At 44.7% G+C, this 20,832-nt stretch overlaps 1 protein-coding gene across 4 annotated transcripts in view; it reads left to right on the forward strand.

Moving 5' to 3' along the window:
- The window catches only part of bcl9 (BCL9 transcription coactivator), a 30,151-nt gene extending 9,411 nt beyond the window's left edge, over nucleotides 1-20,740 (forward strand). For all 4 annotated transcript variants that reach the window (XM_046053755.1, XM_046053754.1, XM_046053753.1 and 1 more), the window contains 8 exons: nucleotides 8,051-8,545; nucleotides 12,368-12,681; nucleotides 13,806-13,913; nucleotides 14,059-14,245; nucleotides 14,995-15,091; nucleotides 15,198-17,376; nucleotides 17,902-18,174; nucleotides 18,323-20,740. In XM_046053755.1, the coding sequence (XP_045909711.1) occupies nucleotides 8,259-8,545; nucleotides 12,368-12,681; nucleotides 13,806-13,913; nucleotides 14,059-14,245; nucleotides 14,995-15,091; nucleotides 15,198-17,376; nucleotides 17,902-18,174; nucleotides 18,323-19,362 (4,485 nt within the window). In that variant the 5' untranslated portion in view covers nucleotides 8,051-8,258 and the 3' untranslated portion in view covers nucleotides 19,363-20,740. The remainder of the gene's footprint in view (nucleotides 1-8,050; nucleotides 8,546-12,367; nucleotides 12,682-13,805; nucleotides 13,914-14,058; nucleotides 14,246-14,994; nucleotides 15,092-15,197; nucleotides 17,377-17,901; nucleotides 18,175-18,322) is intronic.
- Nucleotides 20,741-20,832: the final 92 nt, after the last annotated feature.

Genomic DNA, 20,832 nt, shown 5'->3' on the forward strand with positions numbered 1-20,832 from the left:
TGCTATAAATTGAGGTTCTACACAGCGTTAATTGTATTGACTGCTGCTTCAAATGTGGTATTTGATGTTTCTGTGCTGTTTGTTGTGATTTTCAGTATCAAGACATGTGTCATGTATGTAATAAATTGGCACGTTGCTTGCAGGAAGAGCATTTTGACCAGCACGCTACGAACACAAGCGTCCTTTAAACTATACCTCAGTGGTCTGCACGACCTCTGAAGGGCCTGGCCGTTGGGATTTCCCACAATGCTTTTAGCCACAGGGAGACGTCCTCCCAGCATGAGCAAGGGAGGAATGCGGGCCGAGTGTGGGAGCAACCGTCGGGATGGAGGGAGGGAGTCACGGACCAGAGAGCATGGTCAAGGGAAGGGAGGAAAGAAGGGGTCTGCACAGAGGACAGCAGAGGTTCTCTTAAGCAAATGGAGTTTCTGTTTGGCTTTTTATTTGAGCCACAAATGGGAGAACCTTGTTGTAGGCAAAAACAGAGTTTTGTGGGCACAGTTAACACAGCACATTGCTCCTGCCTCATTAGCAGTTTTTTTTTGCTCAGTCACAAGGAAGTGCCCTCCTACTAGAGGTCTTTATGTGTTTAAAATCCTGTGGAAAACCTACCATAACCTGATGTTCATAAATTTGTATAAAATGGGGACTGAAAAGATTCAGACCTAGTCTGAACTAGACCTGAGGAAAATCACGACCATGTCCAAAATGTGGTTGAACCAAAAAGACCACTGACCGTTAATTGCTGCATATTTTTTCACTATGCTTCACTGTTTTCTTTCACCTCAAAAAAACATTTTCTTCTGCAGTTTGACAAACTAAAAATCAGAGCTGATCATAGATCCACTATATACATATTGATTGATAGACTCAAGAGTACAGTCCAATCCTGGCACAGCTTGGGTCCAGGTTGGGTCTCTCATTAGTATCTGGGTGGACATGTGAAGACCTCTGCTTTCTACTGGTTAGTTCCTGCTGCTGCGCAGTAAAGCCTCCTAGTCCTAGCTATCGTGGCCATTGCTTGCTATGCTAACATTTGCTCGTCAACCTTTTGAAGTGCAACCAGTCTGTTGCCGACAAGTTGTAATGTTAAGTGAAAGACGGCATGATTTTATGCACCTGACCAAGAATACAAGAGAATAAGAACCTATCTGTTACACGCGATAGTGTGCAGAGGCGTTGGTCCTACAAATAGCTTATAAGAGTAAATATTAGTGTATACTTTATATTAACACTTTTGCAGAGTCTGTAAGTTGCATATACGCTTTACGTTTTTATAGTGGTTTTACAGTTTTTTTTCTCATCAAATCCAAGGTAAGGTATATCTGGTGCTTGTACTTTTAAATTTGTGGCTATAATAATTGTAATACAGGCACACCTCTAATTTGAACCATGCCTCTTGTGTCAGAGAAATAATAGCACAATGCCACTTACCCAGTCTCTTTGTCTTATATTGAGAAGAAAGGTGTGTGTGTGTGTGTGTGTGTGTGTGTGTAAGCAAGCAACACACCCACTTAGCCAGAGAGACAGAGGACAGATCGGCAGAGATGGAAGTGCAGGGTGAAGTGTGTGAGACGGAGATCACAGCAGGCCGGAGTGCTGAGTGCCAGTCCTGCTGCTGGAGCTGGCCGCCACGCATGGCACCGTGCCCAGGCTACGCCAGCAGATGTGTCACTAGTGAGTCAGCTGTGTGTGTGTGTGTGTGTGTGTCTGAGACACAGACACCCACCCGCACACTGCAAAGAGAGCGACTTGTGTAATAACCCTCCTCCTCCTACGGGTATATCTGTATCACACTCCTTTCCCATTCTCCTGTTTTCATTGCCACTTCCATCATTGTGATGGACACGGCAAGGCTTCTGTCACCACTGTATGATATGACAAAATGTGACACTACGCACATGTCCCCTCCCTGGGGACGGAGGGGCATCGTCTGCCGACCGGAGGAAAGAATGAACCGAGGATGGGGGAGTGTGAGTTGTTGTAGAAATGCAAGACAGACAGACCAGTGGAGAGACAGGTGACGCTAGGGGTAACAGAGGAGGGGGGAAGACTAAAACACACTCAGGTGAGCAGAAGGTGAAACCTGGGTGGAGGAGGATGGATATATGTAGCTATTAACGTTTGGGAGCAGTTAGGAGTTTGGAGTAATAAATAGTTGCGCGGCTTGGTTTTAGTAGAAACAGGAGCTCAGTCATACTTGTGAGTGCTGCTCATTTGTGAGCACTCGTGTTCCTGTCACGGTAGATAGATTATGTCAAATGTTACATCCGTGGCATCCCAGCTCTATCTTTAGTGACACTCAGCATTCCTAACATTCTGTGTGTACCAAGTGTGAGTCATGTATGCTATCTGCAGGGTGTGGCATGTTGGTATCATGCTTACACATAAAGCCACCTCAGCAGGTGAGTGTGCAGGCGTTTGCTCAGCCAGGGGTATTGTGGGATGTCCAACAGATCTTTGCTTGGAGGACAGTAGGAGTCTTGCTTTGCTGTACTTAAGTTAGAGTTAATGATGTTTGTTCTGTCTGCAGTTAGTTACTGCTTCACTAGCAGCCAGGTAGGTATGTGTAGGAACTAGGTGAAGTAAGGAAACTGGTTATGTACAAGGAAATACTGAGCTTATTACTTCACTTAAGACTGCAGAATAACTGCCAGATTGATATCATTATATTAGCCTTTCAGTGATATATTTTAGTATAAATGAACTGATGAAAATGTTAGAAAAAGTATTTCAGTATTGGTGTAAATTTAATGGTAAGTTAAAGCTAGCCTATGACAGCATTCTTGCACATTAAGTTTTGTATAAGGTGCATCTGATCGAAAAACCCTTTGTGAAAGAACATAAATAAATCGACGCACTGTCGCTCACTTCACCCTCATCAGGTAAAAGTCATATCATAACAGGTGAAACGGAAAGTAAACACACCGATTTTGTTGCAAATCTTTGACTTGAGACTTCATATGTATGGTAATTTGAATGAATTCGGATGTCCATGTAAGTTGAGGCCTTGTGTAAAGTGATATGTGTATATAAGTGAAAATATTTTCTGTTTGAGAGAGCTGGCTGCTGCTTCTTCAGACTGCATGGTTCCCTGCTGGTGGCTGTGTGTTTTTGTATATTCGTGCAGAAAACTGTGAGAAGGGGTGGAAATAATGTTTCTGATATTGCCCTAAACAAATAATGGACTAAAGAAATTCTTGAGATGGAGGCCGAGAGAGCGTGTAGGGGAGCTAGAGAGGGAGAGAGAGAGCGCAATACTCCATTGTGACTGAACTGCAAAATGGGATTTGCATAAATAAGGCTGAAACATCAGCAAGGCCTTTTACAGCCAAAAGCAGTGCTGAGATGAGGGAAGACAGTTGGTGCGTGTGTGTTTGCACTTGTGTGTTTTTCCCCTTTCTTTTTAAAAATAAGGGGGATTGTTGTGTTAAAAATTTAAGCCTTTGGACTAGGTTGGCTGTAAGGTCAAGGTACCTCTCTCCTCTTGCCCCCACCCCCCCCAACACACACACACACACACACACACACACACACACACACACACACACAGTGGATACTCCACTGTTATAAAGCCTCCCATTTCCCCTTCAGAAGAATTTGGGTGACGTAGCGGGGAAGGGTCTACTCTCTACACTGCGCTCAGAATACTGTTACATAAGCATGAAATGAAATGCTCCCTTTTAGTGCCACCCGCATTTGAAAACCCAAACCTAATTGAATTGAACTATTTTCTGCCCTCTTTTCATGTGGAACCTCATATTTATATCAGAGGCAAAAAGCTCATTTTTAGAGCCTCATTATACCGTTTTCCCATTAACTTGCATGCACTGCAGCTCCTCGTGTGTGCTGTGATAGACAGTTCAGCATCTACACTGGAGATAGAGGAAGAGAAATCTCTGTGATTACCTCCACGTTGCTTTGTTGTGTGTGCGTGCAGCTGGCATTGGCGTGCATGCCTGATGTGTGTTTGTGTGTCAGTGTATTCCTTATGACAGTCATGTCAGCAAGCTCCCCAATTAGTGTCTCGTTAGCGTGCAATTGGAGGGAACAGGTGATTGACAGGTCCTGCTGTTTATGTCTGTATGCGTGCTCCTACTCACATTACACATTTGTGTATGATTGGGGTTTAGGTTTAGATAACGCCCCTTGAGGGCATGCATACTAGTTGGGGCTGAATGAGGTAGGAGGCTGTTTTCTTTTTTTGATATAGTAAAATGAGATCTCTTCGAGGCCCCTGTGGTAGATAGTCCTGTCAGGACAGCACATTCACTGCCCATCCACATCCAACCACAGCAGCCCAGAAACTCACCGAAGCTGTAGAGGGTGAATCTATGATTGCCCACGTGTTCCTGCTTGACACCCGCTGTTACAATAATTATTAAGTCTATTATTATTATTATTATTATTATTATTATTATTATTATAATATATTCAAATCCTTATTATTGCTAAAAATTTCCATGTGGGACTTGTTGTGCTACTGTGTGTTCTCTTTCCTTCCTCTCTCACTCTACCCAAGCGGTCGAGGGAGTTGGCTGCCCACCCTAAGTCTAGGTTCTAGGTGCTTGCTCATGGTGGGAATTGTTGGGTGTCTGTAAATAATATTAAAAACAGTACGGTCTAGACCAGCTCTATATCAAAAGTGCCCTGAGTTAACTTTTGTTATGATTTAGTGCTATTGAAACAAAATTCCAACATTCACACCCACTTCAAGCAGCTTTTGGCCAGGTGTGTGGAGCTGAGAATGTAAGCAGGATATGAATGTCTCTCTCAAGCTTGCCCAACTACTTTCACTAAACGAGTGAAACACTATGAATGCATTTGAGGAAAAAACTGTCTGGAAGTGCGCGTCCTTATCCCCATATTTGGGTGATTATGTAAATGATTTGCCATTTGAAATAGCTGTTCTGTCTTTTTTGTCCTTAGATTTGTTCGGACAATATGTTGTATGAACTAGTTTGGACATGTGCCCTGGCCTTTTATTTAGCACCCAAACTTACTGAGGTCTCATTTAAAAAAGCACTTGTGCTGCGGCACTGAACTATTAGTTGTTCTGGAGGGAAGTATGCACTTAAAATGTTTTGCTGCAGAGACTGAAAGCATTTATTGTAAGTCGCATTGGACAAAATAATCTGCCAAATGAATGTAATGTATGATTAGGATTTCTGTATGTCATTCAATCCTCACTTCTCAGATGTTTCTTGTAAGGTATTAGGAGCTTTGTGCACACTGTCCGTTTTTGCTTCCCTGTCTTTGACATTGTCTTTCATGCTTTAATCCAAACTCTGCCCTAACAAAACCCCAACTCTAACAACTACTAATCTAAAAAACTAAATAACAAAATTTTTTTTAAAATTAATTAAAGTTAAATGCATTCATTTGGTGCAAAATTAAGAGGCTATCTATGAAGAACTTTGCACTCTTGTAAACAATGTTGTACTCTAGTAAAGTATTTGATCATAAACCCATTGTATAGCTATAAATGGTGATGAAACGGCAACAAAAAGTCAACAATCATTTGTTTTTCCAGCAACCCTAAATCAAATAATAGAAAATTTTATTGTTGTTGTTTGCTTTTAATGGACACATGTAATATGTTTTATACTTTCTGTGAATATAATCCAATTAATCTTATTGACATACTGTATAAACACATTATTTTGAAAACTGGACGTTGTCACATGTGTATCCTTGCGCTAAATTCATCAAACCCGACCCAATTTAATAAATTATGTTGTATGTGGTTCTCATCATGCAATATGAAGACTTGACAGCCTCTCTTCAGACTCTCATGACAGGATAAAGTCGCTAACCTGCCTGTCAGCTCGCACTGGTCCGTTTCAGTAAAGGCTTTAATATGTGCGCACTCCAGATTTAGGTGCGGCTAGCTTAATCGCCTTCTCACAAACGAGTGACACTTAACCACTTTTCTTTTAAGGTAACTTATCTCGAGTAAGATGCCAAAGTGTGTGAGCGTGCGAGGTTAGAGCAGCGCCCACAAAACACAACGTTAGAGGTCTATAATGATATGTGTAAAAATATTTTTGGTTCATTTTGAAACTATGGCGGAGCAAATTAGACTGTGGCTGGCCGCCATAGTCTTGTTAATTAATGGGAAACACTGTGTGTAATTATTTAGACACACAATTTAAACTGAATGTTTATACTAGGTCCACAGTTTGAACAAAAGCTCTTGTGTGAATTGTGTGTATATTTCTACATGCTGCACATCACTGCTGCAGAATTACTTGCGTATAATTGTGTGTTGCAGTCCTTATTTCCAAAGTTATGTATCAAACTTTATTGTGTCACAAAATAGAAATATGTAATTTCCACTTAGAATAGAGGTCTTTAAAGCAGTTCTGTTGTTAAAAAAATTGGAGTTCACTGGAAGTCACTAGTTCAGCAATCAATTATCAGCCTCCACTCCTGGGTAAAAAAGTGTATTATTTATCTTTAGTCTAATCACTGTATTTTGTGTACACATTGCTTCTCTGTGCTTCTTCTTCTCTGTCCCTGTGGAGGAGCCAGACTCTGCTCGTGTGCAGTTGTGATCTGTGGCCCTGATAGTTGTAAATCACTTCTGCTGTAGACCAGCGAGAGACTAGTGTTGCTGCTGTAGCAGGAGTCTGTGTATTTGTCTGTTTCCCAGTGACACCCCCCTCCCTTAAACCATCCTCCCCCAAACACTCCACCTCCTTCTCACCAGGGGAACTCTGGAGCCAGTTACAATGTTGAGTGTTTTGGAAGAGCTCCTAAATATTTTCAGGATGACAATGTAATCTGACTGACTGGGCCGCTCTCTCTCACACGGGATTCTCATGTCTCAATTCTCGTGCTCACTTGCAAACAGAAACACACAGTTGGCTGGTGTGGACCACAATACTACCTCTCCCTTTTGACCACCACACCACACTGTTGGTGTGGTGTGGTGGTCAGCACAGTGCTGATATTTATATAGTTAACGCCAGATCTTTACAGTATCAAAGACTAACTACCTGATTTATTTATTTATTTTTTTTTAGGCAAATACCAGTATTGATATTTGAGAGTTTAAAAATCTGTTAGTGATATTGACCAATAGTCATCTTTTTACATGAAAGCATAACAAAGGATCCTTAAAATTCTTCTCTTTTTTTTTGTTGCAAAACTGCGAGAGCGGGACAGTTGAAACGTAAATTTGAGAAATTAAACTTGTCAGTGCTCTCTGGTGGGCAAACTATGTAATGGGTACTCTGTTTCTAGTTGAAATCAAACAATTTCTTGTGATTTATGGGTCGACATATTCACTGTTCTTATCTAAAATGAGCTATTTTGGCCAGTTTATTGGTCTAGCTCCACGAAAGGCTCAATTAAGGATTGAAAGGTGGCTGTTGTAACTTGGCATTATGTTACAACAGTGGTTCGCTAACTTTTTCACATTAAGGAACTATAAAGTGACACAAATTAGTCCCAGGACCCCCATCTGACAGGGTTTTGGCTTTTAGATGTTTTATTACAGAATGTGTAAGAAACCCATGGCCAAGGTGCCCTACATCCTGTCATTATGTTACTCATGGATTGAAATATATTGAAAACAAGTACCCCCAGGAACCCACTTAAGAACCCCAGGGGGTATGCAGACCCCACTTTGAGAACTACTCTGTTACAAACACTCATGTTTGTGCCATAAAATGGTTCAATACACTGTTTCTGTTTCTTCCATTAGCTGCTGACTTTGGTGACTTGTCATATTGAGCACACAGATTAACACTGTAGATGTATGTTATACTGCAGGAGAGTTTTCTGTGAGCACTTAAATATATACTGAGAAAACTTGTTACCATATGCTTTTTACACAGCAGACATTTTACTTGTCATAGCACGAATCCATTCCCACTGACATAAATTAAAACCAATCAAAGCTATTGAAAGAGTAAATTACCAACTTTTAACAGCCACCTTTTAAACTTGCAATAGTAGATTGATAATGAGAAAATTTTGGGTTGAGTGTCAATTTAAGTTCCAGTTTTAACTGTCCCTTTTCCTCTCTCTTCTCTCTCAACAGTGTGCCCAAGGGCCGTTGAAAGCCCCCTTCGGGGAGTTTCATAAATACACACTGAACAAGAAAAGACTGTTGGACTATTGTTATTGTTTTTACACACTTTCTCACACCCTCACACACACACACATACACACACACACACACACCCACACACACACACACACACACACACACACACACACACACCCACACAGACAAGGACGTAGAGAGAATGTTGGAGGTCCAAGAGGAGAGGCCAGCGGCGGCAGGTACAGCAGCGACACATTTCAACAAGAAGGAGCGAGGGAAGAAAGATCGGGAGGAGGCCAAGGACGGTCGGGGAAACCTCTCGAACATCGGGAATCCTGTTCCTGGCTCCAGGAACGTGCGTGCAAAAGCACCACTCTCACACACAGGCAGTCCTCACCAGCTCATCACTCCACCCTGTTCTGTAGTCCTGGGAGCCCCATCAATGCACTCCAATAGGCTAAAGAACTCCCCGTCCACCAACACACAGAGGTGAGTGGACGCCCACACTGACAACCTGTGGGGCTATTGCTGTGATATGTGGTGCTGTGATGGTAATAATAAGCAAGCAGAAGTCCAATTCCAACTACGCCATGTTAAACAGATTTTTTTTTTTTTTATGGCAGCACAGCAATGTTGTGACACTAAATCAAGTTTTTACGTGTTGTTGTTATGTGCTACTAACAGCTGATGACTGAAGTACTTAGTCGTGCCTTCCCACATCAGTAACTTATAAACAGGTTTTGCTGGGAAAGCACAAGCCTCTGTCCAGTCCATAAGCCTGTTTCAAGTTATTTGAAAAAAAAAATCATCACACAATATCAAATGAATAAACATTAGCTGCCTGTTTATAAACAGTTGGGAAGAGAGAACAGATACAAACACTCAACCCTCTGTTCAAGACGGAACGAAGTGAGAAAAAACAGGTCTCTCTGTAAAAACAAACACACTGAAGCTACTTGAAAAATGTATGGACCCATTTTCTGTAAGAATCTAATATTTTATGCAGCAGTACATATGACAATTTCAGCAGTCTCTTAGCTGATATGATTGGTTGCATAAGGATCAGTGCATCCCTCATCCGAGCATTTGGTATGTTGTGAAACTCTCATATCTTACCAGTTGCAAGGTGCATAATGTGCTGAGTTTTGAATTTTGAAAAAGCTGATCAGGAGCAAGTATACAGAAAACTTTAGCCACAGCCCTTAAACAGCAATTTTGTTGTCATACTTTATTAATCCCTGTGGGGAAATGTGACCCATCCCAAATATTTAAGAACACTGAGCAACTATTTCTATAGCCAGTGGCATGGTCTGTGGCAGAAGGCTTTATATTACTTAACACATGTTTTCTTAATGTGCAGGGAAATCAGATGATCTAGAGGAAACCCATGTCAATTTGAAGAGAACATGCGATCTCCATACACAAAAGGCCAAGGCGGTGACCTTATTGATTTTAAGTTGTCAGTGTTACTGTATTGCTGTGGTGCAGCCATGGCAAGTTGTTACCAAGTGTTGTGTAGTAGTGATCAGTAGTGAAACTGAGTCCTGGCAATGTGATTAATTGGACACAAACGTGAGCATGTCACTTTGGCCTTATCCATGCTGTGGCCTTATCGATGTGTGGGGCAGGTGTAATGCAGATCTAAGATCAGCTCTATTATTTTACCTGAAAGGTCTTGATGTGTGATCCAGAGCTGTTCTAGGGTCAGGGAGTACACTGAGCTTGGAAGTTTTCCCTGCTGACTCATGGTTCTGGAGCCTCTGGAAACGGCTGTCTGCACTGCCAAAATTCTGGCTTTGCCTTCTTTTTCTACTAGCTGTGTGTCTGTGTACGTACATAAATTGTGCTAGGCTGCGGCTGTGCTTTTTGGACATGTTGGCATTTGTTTCATGCTACATGTACAAGTGTGTGTGTGTGTGTGTGTGTGACGGAGAGAGAGACAGAGAAAAAGATTAGGGTGTGGTAAGGCAATTGTCTGCCAGTTGGATGTGTCCTGCTTGCCTGAACTGAACTGCTCTCATAACTAGAAAGCAGCAGTCATTTGGAGATGGCCTATGTCTCTACAGTCTGTTTTCTTCAAGTTTATCTGTGCGCATGGAATTCCCAATACCGGCAATCTAATATGGTGTTCATAGACATGCGTACACTGCTGGATGCCATAATGACACTGTGTTTAGCAGTTGCAAAAGAAAAAAAACAGGGCAAAAGAAAAATTATGTTTTCCTGTCGGTCTTCTCCTGGTCTGGGTATCACAGTAGGGAACATGGGTGCCCAATTCCAGAGCATGATTACTGGGTAACCGAACTTCAAGCCCCAGGCTTTTGCTTAATATACCCATTTTATCTTTTTCTATCTTTATCCAAGTATCTTTCATAGGTGAAAAGAAGGTGACAAATACACACTCACCGGCCACTTTATTAGGGACACCTTGCTAGTACCGGGTTGGACCCCCTTTTGCCTTCAGAACTGCCTTAATTCTTTGTGGCATACTTTCAACAAGGTGTTGGAAACATTCCTCAGAGACTTCCATCCATATTGACAGCTGCACATCCATGATGCAAATCTCCCGTTCCACCACATCCCAAAGGTGCTCTATTGCATTGAGATCTGGTGACTGTGGAGGCCACTGGAGTTCAGTGAACTCATTGTCATGTTCTAGAAACCAGTTTGAGATGATTTGAGCTGTGTGACATGGTGCATTATCCTGCTGGAAGTAGCCATCAGAAGATTCACTGGTACACTGTGGTCAAAAGGGATGGACATGGTCAGCAATAATACTCAGAAAGGCTGTTGCATTTAAACAATGTTCACCTGGTACCAAGGGGCCCAAAGTGTGCCAAGAAAATACCCCCTACACCACCACCACCACCTTGGTTGTAATGAGTTGTTATTTGAGTTACTGTTGCCTTTCTTTCATTTCGGACCAGTCTGCCCATTCTCCTCTGACCTCAAGGCATTATGTCCACACAACTGGCGGTCACTGGATATTTTCTCTTTTTTGGACCATTCTCTGTAAACCCTAGAGATGGTTGTGTGTGAAAATCACATCAGTTCTTCAGTTTCTGAAATACTCAGACCAGCCTGTCTGGCACCAACGACCATGCCACCTTCAAAGTCACTTAAATCGCCTTTCTTCGCCTTTCTTCCCCATTCTGATGCTCGGTTTGAACTTCAGCAAGTTGTCTTGACCACGTCTACATGCCGAAATGCATTGAGTTGCTGCCATGTGAATTGGCTGATTAGCTATTTGTGTTATGTATATATTTATATACTGAACAAAATTATAAACGTAACACTTTAGTTTTTGCCCCCATTCATCATGAGCTGAAGTCAAAGATCGAAGACTTTCTCTATGTACACAAAAGGTCTATTTCTCTCAAATATCCAGGGAGTCCAGGGGGGTCCGGAAACCAGTCAGTATCTGATGTCGCTGTCTGCCATCTGCCCTGTACAGTGAAAACCAGGATTCATCCATGAAAAGAACACCTCTCCACAGTGCCAGACGCCATCAAATGTGAAATGACATTTGCCCACTCATGTCAGTTACGACGACGAACTGCAGTCAGGTCAAGACCCAGATGAGGACGACAAGCTTGCAGATAAGCTTCCCTGAGACGGTTCCTGACAGTTTGCACAGAAATTCTTTGGTTAGACAACGTGGTCTGCGGTTGTGAGGCTGGTTGGATGTATTGCCAAATTCTCTGAAACGCCTTTGGAGATGGCTTATGGTAGAGAAACATTTCACGGCCAACAGCTTTGCTGGACATTCCTGCAGTCAGCATGCCAATTGCACGCTCCCTCAAAACTTGAGACATCTGTGGCATTGTGCTGTGTGATGGAACTGCACATTTTCAAGTGGCCTTTTATTGTGGCCAGCTTAAGGCACACCTGTGCAATACCCATGCTGTCTGATCTGCATCTTGATATGCCACACCTGTGAGGTGGATGGATTATCTCGGCAAAGGAGAAGTGCTCACTAACACAGATTTTGACAGATTATGAATAATATTTGAGAGAAATAGACCTTTTGTGTACATAGAGAAAGTCTTCGATCTTTGAGTTCAGCTCATAATGAATGGGGGCAAAAACAAAAGTGTTGCGTTTATAATTTTGTTCAGTGTATGAAGACAAAACACAAATAAATTTGGAAGTCCGCAGATTTTGTTTTTGCATCTGATACTCAATCAAATAGACAATTAAAATCAGTTGTTTTACACCGCTTTGATAAAATAGAAAATGTATTTTGTTCTTCTCTTAATGCCTATTGTAAATGTATTAGTTATGCCGGTGTTATTTTTTTCTTTCTGTCAGCCCTAAACCTAAGACGGAGGCCATGGTACGCTCACCTCCCGTCATGTCCCCCTCCACTGCCACCCAGATGGACTCTAAAATGCCCAATCAGGGTAAACCGGGGAGCACGGGCAGCCAATCTCAGCCCTCTCCCTGTGACCCCAAGACCCTGGGTGCTAAAGGAGCTCCGAATGTGGCAGGGGGCATGGGACTGAAGAATGGCCAGGGCCTGACCTCTGGCCCAAGTTCCAAGGTTAAAGTCAAAAGGGAAAGAAGCACCTCAGTGGAGTCGTTTGAACAGCCAGAGAGCGGCACACCCACTAGTGAGGAAAAAGGTAAGTAGCCAGTACTCATTATTATCAGACCACCTAATGTCTAGGGCTGGCCCAAAGGAGAGCAGACAGAATGAGCGCTATTGAAGAGTTATGCGTGATCTCTTTTAACTTTTATTATAGACCACTACATGTTCTTCAATCGGCCTAATATAATGATTTAAATGTGTTCATTATGTTGTTGTTAGTATGTTGTAGCCTACAGTTTAGGCTACTGATTAATTTAATTTCCTTTTTTGATCTGTAATGGAATTAAGCAATTGTAAAATCAATAAACCCCATAACTGCCAGACTGCCGTTGTCATCATTCAGTTTCACGTGTTCTCACACAGCTGAGGGCTTCATTTTGCTTTCCCTTTGACGTGAACTGGAGCATTACGTTCACTGATGTGAGCGGAGGTCAGGTGCGCAAAAAAACCCCTCAACATTTGTAGCTCAAAATTAAAAATCTAATGTGTACCCAACAATTGAATATTTGAATATTCAGGTCCAGCCCTACTAATATCCAGCAAGTAGCTGGGGTCAGAAATGGTCAAATATTCTTTGTGAAGTGATACAGTCCACCTGGAGGTGTGTCGGAATTTAAATTTGAGACTATTTTACATGTTGTTTTTTATTCTCACCGGAAAATGAAAAAAAAAAACAAAACAAATGTATCCCCAGAATGATAAAATAGTTGAACCTTAGGTAGGTGGGAAAGGTGCTCGGATTTCTGGATGTTTTTAGGAGAATAATTAATAGCTTTCCTTTAAACATACCAAAGGTAAATCTGTTTGTAAGGAAATGATATGAACTGCTCAGCTTGTTCCTATGCATCTGGTAGTACTACCCATGTCATTTCCTGTAGTGGCAGTTTATTATAATTATTCAGCACTGATTATTGGAGGAAATGGCACAAATTCTCCCTGATTATAGCCCATGGTTGGTTTCTTGTTTCTTTGTCCTGTACCACTGCATACCTTTATTTGGAAAAATGCTGTACATATAGTTATTAATTTCTTCTTGGGTATACAACACTATCTGACCAAGAATATACTTTGGCGTCCCTCATTGTCACTTGCACAGATAAACCCAAGCTCACTGATAGATGGATGGATGGGTGGGTGTGTGTGTGTGTGTCTTTACAGACAGCAGCAGGGTGAAGAGGATGTGTGTGGCAGAGAGGAGGCAGCCGTACAGTGGAGCTGACTGGTGCTCTGGGGGAGAAAGCGATGAAGATGACAAAGGATTCTTCAGTAAGTGTGTTAACGTGTGCATCCAAGCATGCATTCAGTCCCTCTCCTGATCAACTTGCCTTGTGACAGCTTTTCCACAGAACTACATTGCCTATAAGCCTGTACTGGTCCTAAAGCCGTGGTCTTGCCTGTTGTCTCCCTGTAGACTGTAACTCCAGTGACGTGAAAACCCAGGACTCCGTCACACATTCTACCTCCAATGCTGGACTCAGTCGCTCCTCCACACCCTCCCACAATACACTGGGAGGCCAGGGCTCCACAACAGAACCTGCTAGTGGCCAGAAACCAGGCTCAAAACTTGTTTATGTCTTCACCACGGAGATGGCCAACAAGTAAGGAAGCTGAGTGTTGCCATTTGTGTCTGTTGCAGCTTGTATCCTCCATACTGTCAAGCCATAATTTGACATCCAGATTTTGAATCTTCAGTATATATTTCGAACATGTATGGTAGTTTTTGCACTGTTATGATTAGAGTTAAAACCCATCGCTACACTTTTTAAATATGAACGTGTTTATACAGGCTAATTAAATTATCATCTCAATACTTTAGACCTTTTTTTCACATAAGCAAAACATACACCCACAGCAAAACCCTTTGTGGAATTGCAGTTCAAAATTAAATGGAATTACTAACAATGTCAATTGCCTGAAGGATATTTCTATGCCCCTGTCATCTGTGGTGGTTGTTGTCTTTGATGTTTGTTGTTTGTTTCAGCTATTTGTGTGTATGGCACTAAGATACTTGCTTCCCACCCCTTCCTTCCACCAACTTTCCTAGCCTAAATCCATTGTGTGTATCTGCACAAGCATGTGTGTTTCTCAGTGGGAGCATTCGCTTGGCTGAGGTTAACACTCTGTTGGGAATTGGAGATCAAAGATGTTGATGCTCAGTGGAAGGTGTGTGTGTGTGTGTGCGCAAAGGTTTGCTTAGTCTGTTGACCTTGGATTTACCTTCATGGTCCCACCTAGTACTCATCCACCCGGCTCACCATCTCTCAAACGCGCGCACACACACACACACCACACACACACTTATTGTGTCTGATGACTGATATCGGACTGTCTGCCTTCTTGTCCTCAGGGCAGCTGATGCAGTTCTGACTGGCCATACAGAAAACATCATTGCCTTCCACATGAAAAACATCTCCAACAGCAAGGACAAAGCTCACCTCCTCCTGGTAAAAACACAATTCTTTTTTTTATCGCACACACATCCTTTCATACACCAACATTTTGCATAAGAGTGTCATAACTTGATCCTATTTCTGTCCCCATCTTTTAAAGAACAACGCAGCAAGCACCCTCCGAAATGACTCCAAGCCTCCCCAGCAACCCCCGTCCCATGCTCAAGATCAGAGCCACCAGCCTGGATCCAAGCCGTCCTTACCTGGCATGGCAGAGCCAGCCCCACCCCAGCCTTCAAACCAAGGGAGCCAATCTGGTGTTCTTCCACAGGAAGGGTCATCCTCGGCAGGCATGGAATCCAAAAATCTTCCTGGCAGTAGCCCCAGTAACAATCCCGCCCCAGTTGACCAGGCCCCTGTCACCCAACCTGAGGCAGGCCTCAACCCTCCAACAGCAGGTGAAGGAGGGCAGGGTGGAGGCTCTGGTGGAGCTGGTCTGACACCTCAGCAGCAGCAGCAACAGCAGCAGCTGGCCCAGGAGCTGTTGAACATGGAGGCCAACACAGAGGGTCTGTCCCAAGAACAGCTGGAGCATCGCCAGCGCTCCCTTCAGACCTTGCGAGATATTCAGCGCATGCTTTTCCCTGATGACCGGGATGCCCCACCAACGGGACCCCCACAGTCCCATGGTGGACCCCATGATGGAGGCCCTGATGGTGCACCCCGTAGGCCTGAGCAGGGACCCCTACAGGCTATGATGGCACAGTCTCAGAGCCTTGGGCCGCCAGGTGGGCCAGGAGGACCTCGTCCACAAGGTCCCCCCTTTGGCCCACCCCATGGTCCCAGGGACATGCCCCCGTTTCCACAAGATGAATTGGGGGCACACATGGGGGGTCCAGGGGGCTGTGGAGATGGAGATCAGATGACCCCAGAACAAGTGGCTTGGTTGAAGCTACAGCAGGAGTTTTATGAAGAGAAGAGGAAGAAACAGGAAATGCAACACCGGCCACTTCCTCCAGATATGATGATGCACCCCCATGGTCCACGTGGCATGATGCGAGGGCCCCCGCCTCCCTACCAGATGGGACCAGGAGAGATGTGGGGAGGACCAGGTGGTCCACCTGAACACTACCAGGAACGTATGGGCATGGGCCCTGGCCCCAGGGGTATACCTCCACATATGCAGAGGATGCCTGGCTTCTCTGGTATGATGAATCCTGAGATGGAGGGACCCCCAAGGCCTGGAATGGGCTGGCCTGATGACATGCCTCCCCGGATGGGAGATGCACGAGGTTTCCCTGGAGGGCCTGGTGGAATGTTTGCTGGTCCAGGGGGTCGTGGTGAGCGTTTCCCAAATCCCCAGTCAGTCCAAGAAGCAATGTTCCACCAAGGTATGGGTGGTGAGAAGGGCCTCCCTCCTGGGATGATGATGGACATGCAAAGGATGATGGGGCACCAAAGAGGTGGAATGGAACCTGGTAATGGCATGGGTATATTTCCCAGAATGCCCGGTGATGGTCCTATGAGTCCATCCTCTAGGCTTCAGGGAATGGGGGGCAGGGAAATGGGGCCTGAGTTTGGGATGGGGCCTGGACCAGGGCCAGGACCTCATATGCACCCTTCCAAGCTACGAGATCCCTCCATGAATATGAGTCCTGATGAGATGATGAGAATGAGGGGAGGTGGAGGACCTCCAATGGAGAACATGGGTCCCCAAGGGAGGCCTATGCAGGGTCCTCCCTTCCCTGAGCAGACACAGCCAGGAGACTTTCCTATGGGGCCTGGGCGGCCGTTCCCAGGGGGTCCTGGAGGAATGAGAGGTCCACATGCAGACCAAGCCTTTGGTCCAGAGCACAGATCTACACCAACAGGAGGTAATGGCCGTATTAACCACCTCCCCTCTGCTGGTGGCCCTTCACAAGGTCAGAGGGGCCGCAAGCCGGCAGATCTGAATGTCCAAGCGGGAGGGGGGAACTCTCCCAGTGTCAACCCACTTAAGTCCCCACCTCTGAGGCAAGTACAGTCCCCCATGATGGGCTCTCCCTCTGGAAACCTTAAATCCCCTCAGACACCGTCCCAGCTGGCTGGCATGCTCACTGGTCCCACAGGCCCCAGTGTCCCTCCAGCTCCTCCAACATCAGCACCAATGAAGTCCCCCCACTCCATGATGGGATCAGCTGGTGCCTCTCCCGTTCATATGAGGTCTCCTTCTCTTCCTAACCCCTCACCAGGATGGGCTTCCTCACCAAAACCACCCATGCAGAGTCCTGGAGTACCACCTCAGGGTGGAAAGCCTCCTCTCAGTATCACCTCACCAAACATGATGGGCATGGAGCAAGGTATGTATGACAATATATTTCCTCCCTTTTCTGTGTTCATCAGCAACTCTGTCTCTACTTGTTCTTAATATATTAAGTTAATATTTAATTCCCCTTCTACTTTCAGTGCATCTTTATTAAATTCCATACTGTTAATTTTGGGATTTCTTATGTGAATAATTTGGTGTTGAATTCACTGGTCTCTGGATTGTTAATACCACATGTAAAATATCTGACTCAGACTATGACCTGGGCCTTTGAAATCAGAATTGGTCTAAAAAACTGACAATAAAATGGACATGGAGGCTATCTTTCAAGTGCATCAAGTTAACACATCTGTTAGGGGGGGGGGGTTGGGGGGGGATATGGTCCAGTGGCTCCCTCTTGTGGCCACATAATTTAGATCTTACTGAGCCTTGAGTACCACACACTAATGCTAATATAATCAAAGATAAAAAACAATCTGCCTGAGAATGAAAAGTCTCAACTCTTAATTTTTATCATCTCTTTGTCATGTCCTCTCTTTCTCATCATGTCGTCCTTTAGGTGGTAACGGTCCTCCCTCAGCCCCTCCTTCATCAGGGGCTCCATCTGGCTCCATGTCCCTCCCAGGCAACGTCCCGTCTGGCAGTCCGTACACCATACCCCCTGAGCCAACTCTATCCCAGAACCCTCTCTCCATCATGATGTCACGCATGTCCAAGTTTGCAATGCCCAGCTCCACCCCACTCTACCATGATGCCATAAAGACTGTTGCCAGCTCTGATGACGACTCGCCCCCGGCTCGGTCTCCTAACCTGCCATCAGTGAACAATAATGGTAAGACATCTGAAATATCCATTGTTTGTTGTTTAATTTGTAGTTTCACTTCCACCCACCTTGGGCCAAATTTATGCTAATCTTCCTTTGATCTCCTTCACAACAGCTTGAACTGAATATATAAACTTTTTTTGTTTTGCATGTACAGGTATGGCAATGAATCACCAAGGCAATCCACGAATGATGGGACCTGGAAACACTGGACCCATGTCTGCCCTCAGCCCTCTGGGTATGAATCCAATGGGATCCCAGCCCCTCTCCCATGGCATGCCCCCACAGATGCCCTCCCCCAATGCCCCTAATATGGGCCCGGGCATGATGCCTCATGGCATGATGATACCACCAAATCCCCAAGACCCTGGTATGGGAAACCCTCAAATGATGCCCCAGGGACGCATGGGTTACCCTCACCGAAGCCAGGCATACCCCCTCACCCAGTCCCCCTCCCAGCAAGGCCCTTTCTCCCCACACAACGGTCCTGGTCCCCAAGGTTTCCCTGGCCACCCCATGGGCTTCCAGGGGGAAGGAGGGCCTATGGGAGGACGGATGGGGAACATGCCTCATGGGGGAGGGGGTGATGGGGTCATGTGCAAACCTAATAATCCAGGTGGGCCAGAGTTCAACAACATGCAAGGCGGATTCAGTGATGCAGACCTTCATGAGGTGATGCGACCGGGAGCATCTGGTATTCCTGAGTTTGACCTGTCCAGGATAATCCCATCAGAGAAGCCCAGCCAGACTCTGTCTTACTTCCCCCGAGGTGGAGGAGACAACCCTGGGGGAAAACCACCACACCCCTCTGGCTTCCCCATGCAAGGCATGATGGGCGAGGGTCCACCGAGGATGGGGATGTCCATGCAGGGGATGGGGGGGATGCCAGGGGGGCCTGGTGGGGGAATGGGTCCCCAGGACATGCCAATGGGCAACCCTGGTCACAACTCGATGCGGCCACCAGGATTCATGGGTCAAGGCATGATGGGCCCCCAGCACCGGATGATGTCCCCAGGGGGTCCGGGAGGGATGATGCAGGGGAGACAAATGGCCCACCCAGGCCCTGGCGGCTCACCTAACATGATGATGTCACTGCAGGGCATGGGTGGCCCCCCACAGCAGACAATGATGATGGGGGGTCAGATGAGGCCACGTGATATGGACATGGGGTTCAGTCCGGGCCCTGGAATGTTCTAATCCAACAGAAACCTTGTATCTAGAATGTTCTTGGACAGTACGCAAGGGTGGAGTAAAGGTGGCATATGGAGAGTGTTCAGAAAACTCTGATGGACTCAAGTACAGGAAGTATAATACAAGAGAGGGTGTTCCCAGAAATTAACAGAATGGAGCTAACCAGTCACCTAGTAATGTCCTGTGGGAACTATTCCAATGGAGACTCGGGACAGGCCCAGTTTGGAGTACTTTTGCCACAAGAACATTTAATTTTGACTCATGAACTTCAGAATGTATGGGATTGTTGTGCATCAATTTCGCAAAACTGTTCGTGTTTTTTGATTATCTGACTATAAAGATGACTTCACCATCAAAGAGGAATCAACCTTACAAGTCAGCGTGGAGATGCTACAGTATATGTCTACTTTTTTCAAATTTAAAAAACAAATTTGTCATGACAGTCGTATGGAACAAGAGAAAGGAATAAGAATTTGTGCTTTGTGAAGACTTTAGTGGAACTCCATCTTGTCTCTCGCTCCATTGTTTTGACTGTTTCTGTACAGTATATACGTGTGAGAGTGCGTGTGTGTGCTTGACAGACTGTATGTTTGTGTGGTATGTATGTATGTGTCTGTATGTATAGGCATTCTATCAGTGACCTCTCAACTCCTCTTACCCAACTTTCATTGGGGGAGGAATGCCCCCTAAAAATACTGTACTGTTTACCATTGGTGGGCTATTCGAATTTTAGTCTATTTTAATTTCCTTTGTAACTCCAGTGTATAACAAACCAAACTATGACCTCATTAAGATAATAGTATTATTAAAAAAGCACAAACATGGACCGTCTGCAGAAAGCGTCTTCTTTCTCTATTTTTACCATTGAGTGTAAACACACTAAGTGTGAGGATCCTGGCAGCTTTGCAGCACAATGATAATCCCCAGTCCATTTCAAGTTGTGGATGACATTTGACTTGATGCTCCAAAACTTTCAGGACTCAACTTTCGCCAGCGTGAATAATACTGCTAATACCCAGATGTGCTATGTGTGTTCTTCTTGTTCCTGTTTTGTTTTGACTCTTGTTGACTCTGGGTAATAATCATTCCCACAGCAATAATCCCCCAATGGTCAGCAGAATGGGACAGGAGTGGCTAAATGCCACAGCAGGTATGCCAGGTATTATAGAACTAGAGCTAGGTAGATCTGGTTAAAATTTAGAAAGGCAGGTGTGGTGTCCAGAGTGAGACACAGAAATGTAAACACGTACTGCTTACCATCCAGTTGACTTCCTCTCTTTTCTCTATTGTATAAGCTTGTCATGTGTTTCTCCATTGGCTTTGGTGCAGAATAGCCTACCAGGCCTGTGGTGATGGACTACAAATAAAAGATATTGTTTTGGTATATACATGTTGTCTATGGAGTGTGTGTGCGCACGCGTGTGTATGTGTCCACATGGCTCCCGACTATTGACAGCTAGTCAGTTATGTGGACCA

The sequence above is a fragment of the Micropterus dolomieu genome, linkage group LG07 (assembly GCF_021292245.1).
Source record: "Micropterus dolomieu isolate WLL.071019.BEF.003 ecotype Adirondacks linkage group LG07, ASM2129224v1, whole genome shotgun sequence".
Lineage (NCBI taxonomy): Eukaryota > Metazoa > Chordata > Actinopteri > Centrarchiformes > Centrarchidae > Micropterus > Micropterus dolomieu.